The sequence below is a fragment of the Oryx dammah genome, unplaced genomic scaffold, assembly GCF_014754425.2.
Source record: "Oryx dammah isolate SB20612 unplaced genomic scaffold, SCBI_Odam_1.1 HiC_scaffold_3, whole genome shotgun sequence".
NCBI classification, from domain to species: Eukaryota; Metazoa; Chordata; class Mammalia; order Artiodactyla; family Bovidae; genus Oryx; species Oryx dammah.
In genome coordinates, this window is record NW_024070187.1 from 19,279,007 (window position 1) to 19,296,606 (window position 17,600).

Consider the following 17,600-nt stretch of genomic DNA (forward strand, 5'->3'; position numbering starts at 1 on the left):
AGATAATTTTATTTTTATTTATTTGGTTGTGTTGAGTCTTCATTGCTGCACTGGCTTTTCTCTAGTTGTGGTGAGCAAGGGGTCCTCTCTAGTGGCAGTGTGCAGGCTTTTTCATTGCAGTGGCTTCTCTTTGTGTGGAGCACAGGCTCTAGGGCACACCGGCTTCTGTAGTTGTGACATGTGAGCTCAGTAGTTGCGGCTCCTGGACTCTAGAGCGCAGCCTCAGTCATTTCGGAGCATGGGCTTAGTTGCCCTGAGGCATGAGAGATCCTCCCCGAAGAGGGATTGAATCCATGTCTCTTGTGTTGGCAGGTGGATTCCTTACCACTGAGCCACAAGGAAAGCCCAAGATCCTAGCTTTTTTAGAATGGTGAGTGAGCACTGGTTTCAACTTAAAGCTACCAGGTACATTAACCCCTAATAAGAAAGTCCACCTGTCTTTTGAAGTTTTAAAGCCGGGCATTGACTTCTGCTCTCTAGCTATGGAAGTCCTAGTTGGTATCTTCTTCCAATAGAAGGCCATTTCATTTGCATTTAAAATCTGTTGTTTAATGTAGCCACCTTCAGTAGTTATCTTAGCTAGATCTTCTGGATAACTTACTAAGCAACTTCTACTTCTTTCCTTAAACCTCATTAATCAAGCGCTGCTGGCTTCTAACTTTTCTTCTTTAGCTTCCTCACCTCCATCAGCCTTCATGGAATTCAAGAGTTAGGGCTTTGCTCTGGATTAGGCTTTGGCTTAAGGGAATGTTGTGGCTGGTTTGATCGTCTATCCAGACCACTATAACCTTTTCCATCTCAGCATTAAGTCTGTTTCACTTGCTTATCATTTATGTGTTCACTGGAATTCCATTTTTAATTTCTTTCAAAACATTTTCCCTTCCATTCAAAACTTGGCTAACTGCGTGGTGCAAAAGGTCTAGCTTCTTTTTGACATGCCTTCCCATTAAATGCCATCATATCTACTTTCGTGTGACTCTTCCCTTCCCTTGAACGTTTAGAGGCCATTGTAGGGTTATTAACTGGTCTAATTTTCAACACCTTTGTGTCTCAGGAAAAGGGAGGCTTGAGAAGAGGGAGACAGGGGAAGAGCCTGTCGGTGGGGCGTGAGAACAAACACAACATTTATGGATTGAGTTTGCCGTCTTTTATAAGTGCAGTTTCTAGTATTCTAAACAATTACAATAGTAACATCAAAGATCAGAGACCACCATAACAAAGGTAATAATAATAAAAACTAAAATAATACTGTGAGCATTACCAAAATGTGATACAGAGACAAAAAGTGAGCAAATGCTGTTGGAAAAATGGTACCAATAGACTTGCTTGACACAAGGTTTCTACAAAACTCCAATTTGTAAAAAGATGGAATATCTATGAAGAACAATAAAGTGAAGCACAAGAAAATGTAGTATGTCTGTATTGTTAGTGTATATAATTATATAGTATATATCCACATGGTATACACAATGAGTATATGAAAAGGTTCTTCCTATACATGATATAATCTGAGAATAGGAAAAGTTATCAGAGTTTGAACACAAACATAAATATAGAAAGAATATTTTGGAAATAAGATCAAATTGTGGTTTGAGTTTTTTGTTTGGTATGATTATTTTTGTTGTTGGTAGTTTGTACGTATAGGTAAGAATGTATGGAAAAAAAGATATAGGACCTTAGCTTCTCTGGTAGGTTTATCCCACTCCAAAATCTTGTTTGATTTATAATTCATTTTAAAAAATTTAACTACAGTTTTATGTTAATTATTCTCTCTGTATGAAATGTCAAAGGCATAAAAAATTTTCATTTGCAACTGCAGTATAATGAAGCTTCAATTTTGTCAGAGAAGTATTGACTTTGCTTTCCAAGAATTTAATAATTAACAGAAATCTAATTTCATATCTCAATTTAATATTTTCCTCCTATACAGAAACGCTCAGAATCAAGAAGAAAATACACCTATGAGATTATAACTGTATTATTTTTAAAATATTTTTTTGTTTTGAATATTTAAAAATTTTAGTGCCATTATAACAGAATGCCCATCTTAAATGTCTGATTGGTGTGACATTAACAAGCAAGTCAAACTCTAGGAGAGTATTTATTTTCAATACATTATTTATATTTTTTGATGTATAGATTTTGTTAATCAAAAAAAAAAGGAAATCACTCAGAATCTTCACTTAGCCGAGAACAAAAATAATTTAATTTCTTCATCTAAATTTGGTTATAAAAGTATAAGATTAATTTCAAGAGATAATCTATAGGTTCCCCAGGATGAGGTACATGTGATATTTGCATGAGAACAGAATTGTGAATGGTGACCAAGAAAACAACACTATGAAGGAGGGAAATATGCAGTATGATAAAAATTAAAAATTATTCCCACATGTGAGTTATATCCCTATCCAGGGGCTGTGACCCTGAAGTCAGTGCAGAAGTGATTCGGATCTGCCTTCAAGGAAGCCCACCATGGGAAGGTCCTCCTGTAACCAGTTTGGATTTCACCACACATTCTGGATTTCATGGCCACACCACCCAGTTACTGTTCATTCACTCATTTGTTTACTCACTCACTTACTTAACACACAGGTCAGCCTTCCCTAGGTGCTGGTTGGTGACACCAATGCTCCTGACCTAGAGAAGTTCAATCAAAAGTAAGAAACCCTGGCCTAAGAATAATGAGTATGAGACATGCATACAGCAGGGGACACTCAAATATATTTGGGGCATAATAACAGAAAGGTAGACTTGAAAAGGTGAATAGGAGTTTATCAAACAACCAAGGCAAGGGAAAACACTCCAGGCTAAGGAAACAGCAAGGATAAACGCAAGACAATCTGAAGTAAAACTGTCCCTCAGGCCAGAGATGGAAAGATAGAGTCATGGTTGAGTGGCCTTATATCTATTTTACTGTTATAACATGGTGTCTCCAAGCTTCATTAATTTTTTATCATGGTAAAATATATATAACATAGAATTTACCACGTTAACCATTTTTAAGCTTCAATAAGTACATTCACATTGTTGTGTAACCATTACCACCATCCATTTCCAGAACTTTTTCATCTTCCCAAAGTGAAACTCTTGGACCCATGAAACACTAACTAACTCCCTACTCTCCTTTCCCCCAGTCTCTGGCAACCACTTTTTGTCTGTATGTATTTGACTATCTCAGGTACCTCTTTTACTTGAATCATATAATTTTGTTTTTATTTAGTTGCTCAGTCATGTTCAGCTCTTTTGTGACCCCATGGACTGCAGCCATCCATGCTCCTCTGTCCATGGAATTCTCCAGGCAAGAATACTGGAATGGGTTGCCATTTCCTTTTCCAGGAGATATTCTGGACCCTGGTATGGAACCCTCATTTCCTGGATTGGTAGGCAGATTCTTTACCACTGGGCTACCAGAGAAGCCCAGAATCATATAATACTTGTATTTTTGTGTCTGGCTTATTTCACTTAGCATCATGTCTTCAAGATTCATCCCTGTTGTAGTATGTGTCAAAATTTCATCCCAAACTTTTTTTGTTCAAGTGTCAGTTAAATTGTTTAGATTAACTATACCTCCAATACATGGACTTTATTAATGTATTACATAATTATAAAGAATAGACAAAAATAGATATTTTCAAAAGATAAGATGAAAAACTAAAGTCATTTTTCCTTTTATAATGAATTGTCTCAAAATCCCTGGGACTGCCCATACCTTTCTTTGGATACCACTGCTAGAGAACATGAAAAAGCATTGAGGGGAATATGAAGCAGAGGAGTGATATAGTTTAACGTTCTGACCGAGTTTTCCATCAAACAGTCTCCTCCTGCTCTGTGCCCTGTAGTTAGTGAGGAGCGGTAGTTTTCAAAGACTAGATAATTCAAATCATTTGATTTATATTTTTAGAATAGAAGGTTCTAATGAATTTATCAAGTGTATCTCTCATTCATTGCAATTGAATATCTTTCCAACTTCAGTCCACGTAAAACATTTTATTGAAAGCATAAAATACAGCTACTGGAAAGTACTGACTAGTCACTGTTGATTTTAAGATTGCAGGTGAATATGCGTGTAGAACTTAAGGGTCTCTTAATGTTTTTGAGTATTGTTCAAAATTGTATCAAAATCAGTCTATTCCTTAAAAACAAACTGCGAAAAAAGTACTACTAAAAACTGTGAAAGCAAAAGCGAAGTTGCTCAGTCATGTCCAACTCTTTGCAACACTGTGGACTGTAGCCCACCAGGCTCCTCAATCCACGAATTTTCCAGGCAAGAATATTGGAGTGGGTTGCCATTTCCATCTCCAGGGATCTTCCCGACCCAGGGATTGAACCCAGATCTCCCACATTGCAGGCAGATGCTTTACCGTCTGAGCCACCAGGGAAGCCCACTAAAAGCTGGTTAGAACAATACAGTTCATATTGGTTGAAAAAGTATGGACCTTGGAGCCAAGGAGGCCTCAGTATTACTCTGACATCACCACTTACTAGCTGTGTAACACTTGGCAGATGCCTATACTTTTGTTAACCTTCACTTTATTATCTATAAATATTTGACAATAACTTCTTAGCAAAGTTGTTAAGAGTATGAAATGATGTAATGTGCCTGCGTGCCTTCTACAGATGCTAGTTGGTATTAGTATCGTCTTTTCCATCTATGAAGCCCAAACAGGAAAACCAGTTTTATACCTTGTCCCATATACTGCTGCTGCTGCTGCTGCTGCTAAGTTGCTTCAGTTGTATTTGACTCTGTGCAACCCCATAGATGGCAGTCCACCAGGCTCCCCCATTCCTGGGATTCTCTAGGCAAGAACAGTGGAGTGGGTTGCCAAAAAAATCCAAACTGGATTTCAAGATTCAGATTCCAGTGTCTCTTATTTTGACATTTTTAAAGGTCCAATAAAGCTATTTCTCATCACAATTCCTATACTGATTTACTTATGTCTCTAATATAATGGGGTCTGCCCTGGTGGCTCAGAGATTAAAGCCTCTGCCTGCAATGTGGAAGACCTGGGTTCAATCCCTGGGTCCAGAAGATCCCCTGGAGAGGGATCAGGGCTGTGATGAGCTGAGCTCAGGAAAAAAAGGACTTATTACCCCTATTCCGGGAGTGTCACCAGCCAACAGCTCCTTTTTAGGGATCATCTCAGATGAGAGTACCTCTCAGGTCATCTCTCTCCCCAAGATGTCCCCATCCAATAATTGAAGGATGATATAACGGTCTAGGACCTCCAGAACACTGAGACAACTCCAAAGGACCATCTCATCTTCAGAACTTGTCTTAGAGTAGGCTAAGGCTTCCACTGAGACCAAGTCACAGCTAAACTTCTCTCTTTCTCTCCCAGTCCTCTGCCTGTCCTTTCTCTTCTCCAGGTTGTCATAAGGACATTCCCTAATAAACCTCCTGCACTCAAATTTCTATCTCAGAATCTGCAACCCAGGAACCCAAACTGAAGCCTTACTTCATGCACTTATTGCTACCGTTACTGGTTCACAGCCTGTCTCATTGTATAGTCTGGGTTTAATTTGGTGTATCTTTATATTCTCAGGATCTAGTTAGTACCTGGTTGGTATGAACTAGGTATCCGCTTGTTGGATAAATTCAATAAAACTGAGATTTCATAATCTCTGGCCAAGAAATTTTTTCTATTTTCTTATTTAATTAAATCTATTCATTTATATTCTCTCTTTTTGCAAAAAAGGAAATGAGAGGAGTTAACTCAAAAACTGACTCCAATTAAATAGTGGGGAAACTGAATGCCAGAATTGTAAAAGCCAATATACCAATGCTAAGGATCAATATAGTTGTCGTGAGTCATTGAATAGTTTTGAATCATTGAGTAAGTAGTCTTTGAGCTGAGCATCTATCATATACCAAGCACAGCTTAAGTGTTCAAATGAGACTAACTCTCTTCCCCCAAGGAAAATTCTGTTCAAGTGAAAGAGAAAGGCAACAATAGAATAAAACAGCATAATTTTAGAGAGCTGGTGTGAAGGACACTGAAAGGGATCAGTAAATACCATCCCCCAAATATGCCTCACTGGCACATTCATTACTTTGAGCTGAAGGGAGTTGGGAAGCACCATATTCAGGCAGGGCTCTCTGCCCTTCCTGTATCAGGAAGAGGAGAGAATTCTTATCACCAGAGATGAGGAGTTGACATCATGATGAGTCTGTACAAACAAACATTTCTAAAATAACCTTTATATTCCTTTAGTTTGCCTCATATGTTTCCTTTTTACTCCTTTACAATTTAATACCCCTAGCTCAAAACCCCCTTTCCTTTGTCTTGCCACATTTCCACAATTTATCACTCTTTGTTAAAATGATATATAAGCCCCTGGGTCTAACTGCTTTGGGATTCTCATTTCTTTCTATGAAGGCCTCTGTGCCAAGTAAAAATATTAACATCAAATAAAATGTACATGCATCTTCTCCTTTTATTGGGTCTCTTGAGGCCCCCAGCCACAGAACCTCAGAGAATAAAGGAAAAGTCTGTCCTCCCCTCCATCACTATGGGTAGTATGGTCAGGAATGACTCTCCCAGAAGGTGAGCAAAGATCTCAGTGAGGAGAATCCATCCCTTCAGATATTTGGAGGAAGAAAATTTTAGTAGGGGCAGGAAGATGCAGCTGATACAAAGGCCAAGAATTAGGTACAAAAGCAAGTCTGAGTTTCAGGTGGCTATACATGATAAATCGCTTGTTTTTATCTGGAAAGGTAACATGTTCTAGGAGAAGGCAATGGCACCCCACTCCAGTACTCTTGCCTGGAGAATCCCAGGGATGGAGGAGCCTGGTGGGCTGCTGTCTATGGGGTCGCACAGAGTTGGACACGACTGAAGTGACTTAGCAACAACAACATATTCTAATTCTTAGGAGGAGCCAAAGTTTTTCCTTGAATAAACCTGGGTGGCACTGAAAGAGATGAACAATGTCTTCATCAACTATTCCACAATAAAAGACAGAAGCAGAAATCTGCAAGAGCTTTTGCAGTGACATGGGAGACCTAACATTAAGACGCATTCAGAAAAGACAATTTCTGTGAGGGGCACAGTGTCTCAGCGCACTTAAAGCAGCAGCTAGATGACATGACCTTTAGGTTTTCTTCTTTAAGAGCTAGATATCAGACTGTCAAGATCGTATCTACTCTCAAGGGCCTCAGTGCAGATATTACTAAGTCTCCATTTCTTCTCTGACTCATTAATCAAGGAAAAAATTGTTTGGAACAACCTGGGACAAAGGCTTTTAATCATAACATTCTATTTCCTGCTGCATTTAAGACTCACAATTTAGACTAGCTACACAGAATTCTATGGAAATATCACCTACCCAGATAAAGAACTACTTATTTTCAGTATATAATTCCATTCTTTTCATTTGCAAATGCATACACCACCACCACCCATTGCTATAAAATAGGGGTTTTAATTTTTTAGATGTATTTAAATTTTAATGAGATGCAAATAAATGATAATAGGCATAAAATTAAGGAAATGGTGTCAAGATACACAAGGAAGTGGGAAATGGAGAGGAGATGATTAAGCTATTACAATAGGGCAGATTTGCTTAACCTACCTTTGTAATTTTGTTTCCTAATAATTAAACCAAGAGATAGCACTTATTAAATAGCAACAATACTCCAGCAGAGGAATGTCACAATAATGCCAGAGAAAGAATGTGAATTCCAAAGTGAAAATTTTAGCAGATCTAGTTTTATCATAGTAGTAGAAGGTTGTCAGCACGTCACACAGCATGTATCACAATCCTCAAAGCGCTTTGACTTCTTGTTACTAATAAGCCACACAGACAAAATATCTAGTAAGACAATGAATGAGATGCATTCGATTTTTGCATGTATTTAAAGCACTTGTGACCAAATCTAAACTCTGCCACCTGAAGGAGTTGCCACCCCCAAATTTGCTACCTTGGTCATTTGAGTTGAAAGCGCTTGAAAAGCAGCAAATGCAGGGAGAGACTCTCTATGCACCCCCTTATCTGCCTGGAGACAGATCTTCCAAAAGGAGCTCAGCTGTCAGCCAGGGGAGGTTGGCTCCTATCGCGGGACAGGAAACTGCGAGTGACGCCACAGGTGGACGGACTTTGTCATCAACCTCTCTCTGCAATTCTTCTAAGTCCATCTTTCCTTAAGTTACTTCCTCTCCCGTATGTGACCTCTCCCCTGTGTGACCTACATTCCTCCTCCCCTTCCTCTAGCAAGATAGTTTATAAACTCTCTGATTCTAATCTTTTTTGAGGTATTTACTTTTTTTTTCCTGTGAAGCCACCCTCCTCCGCCCCAGTACATAATATTTAAAATGAATAGACTTGTATACTTTTTCTCCTATTAATCCGCCTGTTATTTCATAGATCCAGCTTTTGAATGTAGGAGGGTAGAGAGAAAGTAATTTCTCCCTTATATATCTATTTTTTCAACTATAAAACCAGAACTGATAAAGTGTTGGGGTCAAATAACAATGTGTGGATGCCCCTGGCTGAGGGCTTCCCAGGTGGCGCTAGTGGTAAAGAACCTGCCTGCCAGTGCAGGAGACGCAGGAGTTGTAGCTTTGATCCCTGGATCGGGAAGATCCTCTGGAGGAGGACATGGCAACCCACTCCAGTATGCTTGCCTGGAGAATTCCATGGACAGGGGAGCCTGGTGGGCTACAGTCCATGGGGTCGCAAAGAGCTGGACACGACTGCGGTGACTTAGCATGCATCACATGGCTGCTGGAGGATGACAGTCATGCTGTCTTCCTTCCCTTCCTTTTCTCTTTCCACAGCTTAGCATAGAAGAAAGGCTACGTCCTGAACATAGACAACAGTACTAAGCAGCCTCCTTTGGGGCCTGGAGCAAGTGTACAGATGGAGGCCAACATCCCTTATCTACAAATTAAAAAGTTGTATATCAAGCTGGCAAATTATTAAATATGTTGTATCCTTCTACCTTGATAAATACACTTTCATAACAATCCAGAAGGCCAAGTTCAAGTTTAGATTTCTCAGGTCCCTGAGAGTTTCGTGCCAAAATCTGGCAGGAGGCCCCGGGGGCACAATCCTTCTCCCCAGTCATGAGGCTTGTATCCCTACCCTTCCTTCTACCCTCTTCCCCACCCACAAGGGGTCTGCTAGGCATGGTGATCAAGCTCCAGACACATCTTCATAAGCAATGGGCCCTGGTGTCAAAGGGTGTGCACACCTGCAGCTACAGGAGAAACTGAATGGAAGAAGTTCCAGCAGGTCTTGGAGCCAGTGTTTGGGCCTGTTGAACAGAAAATCCCGTGGTTCTAGATACCCTGAACTTAGTCTAGAAATGAGAATAAGGATCCCAGGCAGACAGGAACCTTGGGCCCCGAGGACTCCTCACCTGCTTGGTAGAAAGGAGGTAATAGGGGGGCACTCTAAAGCCTTGCCTGATGTCAAGTCTTGCCTGGTTCTCAGATGACACTGTTGAAAAGTTTAGAAATTCCTGAAATAATTCCATCATCACCAGGAAACCGATGCCCACAAAAATACCGAAGTTAATATGATTATGGTATCAAGAAAAAATAATTCTACAAAAACCTATTTTCTACTTTTCCTGTATCAACAGAAACAAAGGTGAATATAGCTTGAGTGCTTTTCACTCACTCATCTTTTCCCCAGCTCTATCACTATTTTAAAGTGATTTCTATTTCTACTCCTGTTTATCTCATGGGAATTCTCTCCCACCCTCCCTCTCTTCTTCCTTCCTTCCATTCACCCCTCCCTCCCTCTTGATTTCTCGTTTGTGTTTTGATAAACCCATCATGTTGATGGACAAAAAAATACAATTAGAGGCTGAATTTGCTAGTTTTAAGAAAGTTAAAAGGCTTCCGTGGTGGCTCAGGAGGTAAAGAATCTGCCTGCAATGTGGGAGACCCAGGTTTGATCCCTGAATTGGGAAGTCTTCTTGCCTGGAGAAATATCTAGAGGTACATCAGTTAAACATAGAAAGAATACATTTTCCCATCTCAATGGAATAGCTCAAACTTTCTTGATTTCTAGGACTCTCTTTATTTGATTCATACGTGTCCTCTAAAAACTGCAAAATGCCTTTACTGGAAAAGAGAGTAAAATATGCTTTTTAAAGTTTCTTTGCACATGATGAAAGAGAAATTGCTTAGCTTCAAAAGTACCTTGCCTTTTTTTCCTGTAGCTTATTTATCTTATTTTTATTGGAATATAACATTGTGTTAGTGTCTGCTGCACAACACGAATTGCCCTATGTCCCCTTCCTCTTGAGCCTCCCTCCCCCTCCCCCATTCCAACCCTCTAGGACCAAGCTGAGCTCCCTGTGCTATACAGCAGCTGTCTTTTATAAATATTTGCCCTTCAAACTATGAAACACACCTTATTTTTGTTGGTGTCACATTACTGATCCAAGTACTTCCCATTTCACTAAAGGCAAGTAAAGGGGAATGAGTTACTTTACACTCAAAGAACAAAGGCTGCAACAAAAAAGACCCATGGCCCCAGAATAGAAACTGGGACAAACAGCTGGACAACTGCTTTTATTCCACCCTTCATTACTCCTTGAACAAAAATCAGCAAATCTGCCAGTATTAACGACTCCTCTTGCTTGCTTACCAGTTACTTTGTATTCTCAAAAGTCATTACAAATTAAATGTTCCCATAATCTGACCAAGTCTAATCTAGTCTTTTACCCCATACTGCAAAATATATTATTCTGTATAAAGTCCATGCAGAAGAGTGGTTTGTTCATTAACATCCATAGTAAGAACATTTCAGGCTTTCATAAAAACAAGTCATCAGTCCTTTCTTTTTTTTTTTTCATCAGTCCTTTCATAATGAAAATGATATGATAGGCTTTGCAAAAAAAAAAAAAAAGCACCACAGAACTAACATGAACTGGAGATGTGGCTTCTGTGTTGTTATCTGCCAGTGTGAGGACATTTAACCCACCATTCTCACTCTTTCACCTGACGCTTGATAAGCAAAAATACGCATTGGCTAAAAAATTAACCAGAGGCTTACTGAAGCCATAGAGGATGAAAGTAACTGCCCAACTACCTTGGTCATTTTGGGCTGTTGTAACAAATATACCATAAATAGGGTGGCTTAAACCACAAACATTTGTTTCTAACAGTTGAGAAGTTCAAGATGCTGGTAAGGCCCCCTTCCTGGTGGACAGATGTCTGTCATTACACATCCTCACATGGCAAAGAGCGGAGAGGGAGCAAATCTCTCATATCTTATAACGGCACTAAGCCTATTTATGAAGCCTCCACTCTCCTGAGCTAATTACCTCCCAAAAGTCCCCCTCCAAATACCATCACGTTGGGGGTTAAGCTTCAATAAATGCATTTTGGGGAAACATAAACATTCATCCCACAGCACCCACACTGAAAGGAAAGCAATAATGTCAGCTGTATCAATCATACAGGGTTTGTAGAAAAGGCTGTTGAATGTTAATCAATAAACTTTTTATAAAAAGTTTCAATCATTAAAGAAATATGTCTCAAGTACACACACACACATACGACTTAATCTGTAGCTACATACAGTAGACACATTAGACAGATGAATGATCTGCATATTCACAGACACTTGTGCGTAACTTTAAATGAGGTGCGTCTCAAATATAGAGCTCACACATACAGTCATATACAAAATCATTTCCCAAAGAAAAAACTTTTAACAACTAGCCAGTACATTTCCCTTGCTTTGGTCATTCTCCATGGCTCCCAGTAAAAAACTCAGCTCCCAGTGAGGGGCTGAACAAGCTGGGAAACTAAAATGATGTAACTTTTGTTGTTATGATTGGAAAAAGAGCCGTGAGCTGAGGTATGGACAGTGTTTTCTAACAACCTCTCTGCCCAAACCTGATCCAGGCTCCTTTGGAGTAAAGGTCAAACGCTTTTTCTTATTGATTTTGTAGTTGTAATTCCTGGCACATATTGATTTTTGCTTACCATATAGCATATTCAATAAATGCTAATTAACGGAATGAATCTGTTGAAAAAATAAGCCACTAACAGTAGGCTTAGCATTGAACTATTATTGTACAACTTAAGGCTTTGTAGGAATGATGTGATTATAACCTTTTACAGAGACTTTATGATATTCTCATAGGAATCATGGTCTATCATTTAACTTAGTAGCTCTCACCCCTCCCTTACCGTTTTTAAAATATTACAACTTAAGATTCACACTACTAAAGTGATGTTGGTCAGAAATTGAATAGAACAGATAAACTGTATAGTTGAGAGGTGAGCCCAGAGATGCGGAAGACAGATCTAACATCTTCCAGAACCCTAGAGAACTTGCTTACAGGGACAGAGCAGTAAATTGTATTACTCAGACAGTGACACAGCCCTGAAGGACAAGCAGTGCTCAATAAATAATTTGAGGCTGCTTTCCACTACTGGAAAACCACTGTGATCTCATGATGGCTTTGGCCATCTGTCTGTGGGCTCTAACCAGCTCAGGTCTGTGTTCAATGCCTCCCAGGGAGCTATCAGTTCCAAGGTAGGCAGAAGAAAAACTCTTGGCATTGCAATAATAAAGAGTTTCTCAGGGTAACTTAGGACTTCACAGGTAACACTAGTGGTAAACAGTCTGCCCGCCAAGGCAGGAGACACAAGATGCTGCTTCGATCCCTGGGTTGGGAAGATCCCTTAGAATAGGAAATGGCAACTCACTCCAGTATTCTTGCCTGGGAAAGCCCATGGACAGAGGAGCAAGTCAGGCTACAGTCCGTGGGGTTGCAAGAGTCAGACACAACTGAGCATGCACACACACAAGGTGACTTAGGACTCATCTGTGTGACAGTGGGGATAATACAGTCCAGAGTGCAAACCGCAGAACTGACTGCTTCCAACATCAAGGAGAAATGCCTTCTATTGCTGCCAAAGCAATTATAGAAGAATCATACTAAAAGTGCTATTAGGTTTTAGAGATTAGCCATGGGTTTTATTGAATTACATCTTTAAAATCATCAGGAGGCCAGACTATCTTTACCAGGTCGAATGTGCTCCTCTGTACTCTGACAGATCTAGGACCATGGATTAACTCCTGAGTCTTTCCTTCCAAGACAGGATCCAACAGAGCATAGAAAAACCACAGCTCCAGTGGCAAACATGAGAAGCCTGAAGTCTTCTGCAGAATAACCAATAAAAATCTACTGCACTTTGTGGCCACAGACTTTTCTTTCTTTTAGCTAAGTTTAGGAAGTGAAAGCAAAAAATATTTTCTGTTTTTATTCTGCTAATGGAAACTCTGGATCAAAAAGATACTGAATTAGTGAATCTCACAAAGAAGAAAAGTTATTAGAGATAAAGTGGTGGGCTTTTCCTGAATTTCTTATTTGTGGTCTCTTTCTCAAAAGACAGAAAAGAGTTGAAACAGATTGAAAGTGAAAGTGAAAGTCACTCAGTCGTGTCCGACTCTTTGTGACCCCCATGAACTATACAGTCCATGGAATTCTCCAGGTCAGAGTACTGGAGTGGATAGCCGGTCCCTTCTCCAGGGGATCTTCCCAACCCAGGGGTTGAACCCAGGTCTCCCACATTGCAGGCGGATTCTTTACCAGCTGAGCCACAAAGGAAGCCTGAAATAGACTGGTAGATTAGCAAATGTGGGTTAATAAAGGGCAAGTCTTATTCTATCATTGTGGTACCCATCATTTCTAAAATTGAAAATAACTGCTGTTTATGGAACACGGTGTGTCAACCAATATTCTAGACGTTTCATGTAATTATCTAATTTCATTCTTCCAATAATACTATGTGGTAAGTGTAATTTTCTTACTTTCATAGACAAAGAAATTGAAGCTCAGAAATTTTCAGTGATTTACTCAGTCTTATAGGTAGTAAATTGAAGTGCCAGGATTGGAAACAGAATGTGTACGCCTTTAGCACTTTCATTCTTTACTGGGGAAGAAAAGCAGGCCTGTCTGCCCCAGTAAGGCTTCCCCAGCGGCTCAGTGTGGCTCAGGTAGCTTATGAAAGCTCATACAGGAGACACAAGTGATGCGGGTTTGATCCCTGGGATGGGAAGGTCCCCTGGAGAAGGAAATGGCAACCCGCTCCACTATTATTGCCCAAAGAATCCCACAGACAGAGGTGGGCTACCGTTCATGGGGTCACAAAGAGTCGAACATGACTGAGCATGCACGCACGCGCACTGCTCCAGCAAAGACGGGGAGAGAATCCATCCCCAGATTCCCTCCTTGGGCTCCATTTCTGGGCTTCCCAGGCTCCTCCCCGTGGCCGTGTGCAGCGAGCCTCTCCCAGGCTGGAGTGGGAGTGTGGGATCACCCTCTTCCCAGCGCCTTTTGATGTTCTCTTGTGGAGAACCACGACCCCTGAGGCAACTGTCCACAGTTTTGCCCTGCTCCACTGGGGAGGGTGACTTTCTTTTCCCTCAGGCAAACAGCTCCTCTCACATCCAGATCTGTTCAAGCAGAAGGAAGTGCTGGTGGCAGTGATTTCTTGGGCTCCAAAGGCTGAGTGTGTACCTAAAGCATGGGTTTTAACTTGTTCACCTTTGGCAAAAACGTCTTGTGTAAGGAACACTCCTAGCACCCAGAGCATGTTCTCCAAATACCATTCCCCATTGAAATCGATAGATATTTGGGGCTTCCCTGATCGCTCAGTTGGTAAACAATTCGCCTGCAATGTGGGAGACCTGGGCTCGATCCCTGGTTTGGGAAGATCCCCTGGAGAAGGAAAAGGCTACCCACTCTAGTATTTTGGCCTGGAGAATTCCATGGACTGTATAGTCCATGGGGTCACAAAGAGTTGGACACAACTGAGTGACTTTCATTGAAAGGAAACAGTCTCCTTGGAGAAATGGCAGTCTGGTTCTTGGGAGCCTCTTCAAGATGTTTTGTTTCCTGGTTCCTGGCTGGAATCAGCCATGCCTGAACAGATCTAGATATCAGTTGCTAAGATCAGAGAAGGAGAAGAGAACTAGATATTATAAGCCTGCAGGTGAAAAAGTGTGGTGCTCCCATGAAGTAGTCTTGCCGGGGAAAATCAAACCTGAATCTGATCAACACTAGATCTGACCACCAACTGACAGAGAGCAGACCACAGTGGAGCTTGTCTGCAACACTGGGGGGATGGATGCAACTAGCAAAGTCCTGACTGCAAAGCAGTTTGAGGTAAACCACCAGATTTCTTCAACAAATAAATTGCAAGGAGAGAGAAGAAAAGGAACCCTATATGTTAAAAAGAGAGTTATAAGTAACCCATTTCACTGTGCAGAACTTACTGGGATCCTAATTTAAACAAACACTATTTTAAAATTTTATTACATTTATGAGATGTCTTTGTTTTTTAATCTGACTGGATCTTTGTTGATACTAAGGAATTATTGGAGAGTTTAGGGTATGATTGTCATATTGTGGTTACGATTTTTGTCTTAACCTTCTTATACTTACAAGTACATGCAGAAATATCTAGATATTGCAGATACAGATATTGATATATTTGATATTATCATATCTTGGATTAGCTTCAAAATTATGTGAGTGCAAAAAAGTCCCCCCAAAAATAAATAAATAAAATTTTGTTTATGAAAAAAAATTTGCATGCTTTCCAATTTATCATAGCCTTGAGAATAAACTATTTCAAAGTTCTAACAATACCCCTTCCCTATTAAAAAACTTCTTTAGTTATAAGACTCAACTTTGCATTTTAATCCTGATCTATATATTTTTTTAGAGTATGAACTCATAGCAGGAATCTTAAATATTTAATTTACATGCATTTAACTTATTTAATTTAGTTTGCATCACTAAATCCAAGCACTTTTTTTTTATGAAAGGGAACTTCTAAATATAAGCTTCAGAGAAGGCAATGGCACCCCACTCCAGTGCTCTTGCCTGGAAAATCCCATGGACGGAGGAGCCTGGTAGGCTGCAGTCCATGGGGTCGCTAAGAGTCGGACATGACTGAGCGACTTCACTTTCACTCTTTGCTTTCATGTATTGGAGAAGGAAATGGCAACCCACTCCAGTGTTCTTGCCTGGAGAATCCCAGGGATGGGGGAGCCTGGTGGGCTGCCGTCTATGGGGTTGCACAGAGTCGGACACGACTGAAGCGACTTAGCAGCAGTAGCAGCAGCAAATATAAGCTTGTCCCATTGGTCTTTCTAGTTTCATGGTAGTTTTTCAGTCCAGAATGACAGCTCATGGTGGGATAATGAGCCGTTAAACACAGTGTGCCTCAAAGAGCGAGAGACCAGTTCCAGGGATCACATAACAGGTATCTGATTAAAATGTTGCATGATATCCACATCAAAATGAAGTTGACTAGAACAAATGACCTTCAAGAGAAAAGAAGGAGAAAAAGAGAGGGTGCATGGCAAGGAAGAGCAGTTCAGGGCCTGAAACAGGACATGTTATAATAACTGTGCAAGATTATCTTATGACCATCACAAAATAAAGTTATTTCCTCAAAAGTCATTCAGTCTAAGCATGCTAAGCATCTCTTACCATATTTAGATGTTACTCGATTCACTCTAAAGGAATGAACACCTATGTGATTTTTCAAGAAATCCTATTGTACTATCCAATGACTATAACATTCCTTATTTTTCACAGATGTGGTTGTACTTTCATGCCCCTATTTAAGATAACCACAATCACAGTTCACTACAATTACCTGGATAGATCTCCTGGTGTGACATCTCACACCTATCTGTTGAGATAAACTGTCTTGGGTAGGGTTCTAAATCATTTGCTTTGTAGTGCTTCCTGCTTCTTAAATTGGGTGGAGGAGGGAAAAGCAAGGGAAGGGAAGGTGGTAGACAAAAAAAGAAAAAAAGACATGATAGTATTAAGAATAATTTAGAATTGGCTCTTTAACTCTGAAAGGACATAATAAATTTGTACTATAATTTATGAATTACATTTCCTTCATTTTTCTTATTTTCTTACTTTCCTTCTTATAGAGGAAGGTAATATTTGCTTTTCTCCTGTGCCTTGAGTGTTTTCTTTGTAAATGGAAGAGTAGGAAGGACAGAGCTGGGAGTGCAGTAACCCCAGGCCCATTGGTTTCTTGTAGGTTACCTTGTAATTTCTGGTTGTACTCGCTCCTGTCAGACTGGCTCCTCCTCAAGGTACCAGAGTGATCCCCAGGAACACTGCTCTCAACCACAGTGTCAGTCTTCCTTCTCTCCAACATATAGAGCCTGGGCCTCAGGAAGGGCAGGTTCTTTTTCTTGGTGCCCATGTTTTCTTTCTTGGGAGCTTCTTTGGGCTCCATTGGAGGCTGAGACCACCTCTAGAGGCTGGCGGGCAATCACTGGCTGCTAAAGGGCCTCCGGGGTGAAGGTTACAATCCCAGCCTGAGGAGTTTAACTGCCTCCTTCCAACCAACCGGCTTCTCTCCAGGGTGACCTGTCTGTGACTGCCACCTCCACGGAGTCCCAGGGCTCCACCCCTATGAGGTCATTCTTTTTTATACCTAGAATCCAACAGGGGAAGCTGCCACCTGTTACCTGAGCGACCTGCCGCACCAAGCTAGGCAAAGCAGGGACTCCGCCGTCACATGCTGCTGAAGCAAACAAAAATCCCATTGTGTGCAGGGCTGGGGGTGCGGGGGGTGGGGAAAGAG

The 17,600-nt window shown here is 40.6% G+C and overlaps 1 protein-coding gene and 1 long non-coding RNA gene across 2 annotated transcripts in view; both read right to left on the reverse strand.

Moving 5' to 3' along the window:
* Positions 1-3,001, reverse strand: part of LOC120861758 — a 6,355-nt gene extending 3,354 nt beyond the window's left edge. The window contains exons 1-2 of the long non-coding RNA XR_005720599.1: positions 2,989-3,001; positions 660-663 (exon numbers count right to left, since the gene is read on the reverse strand). This is a non-coding gene — a long non-coding RNA (uncharacterized LOC120861758). The remainder of the gene's footprint in view (positions 1-659; positions 664-2,988) is intronic.
* The window catches only part of ARHGEF38 (Rho guanine nucleotide exchange factor 38), a 149,035-nt gene extending 131,663 nt beyond the window's left edge, over positions 1-17,372 (reverse strand). Inside the window, exon 1 of the mRNA XM_040237525.1 lies at positions 17,054-17,372. Coding sequence (XP_040093459.1) covers positions 17,054-17,249 — 196 coding nt within the window. The 5' untranslated portion in view covers positions 17,250-17,372. The remainder of the gene's footprint in view (positions 1-17,053) is intronic.
* Positions 17,373-17,600: the final 228 nt, after the last annotated feature.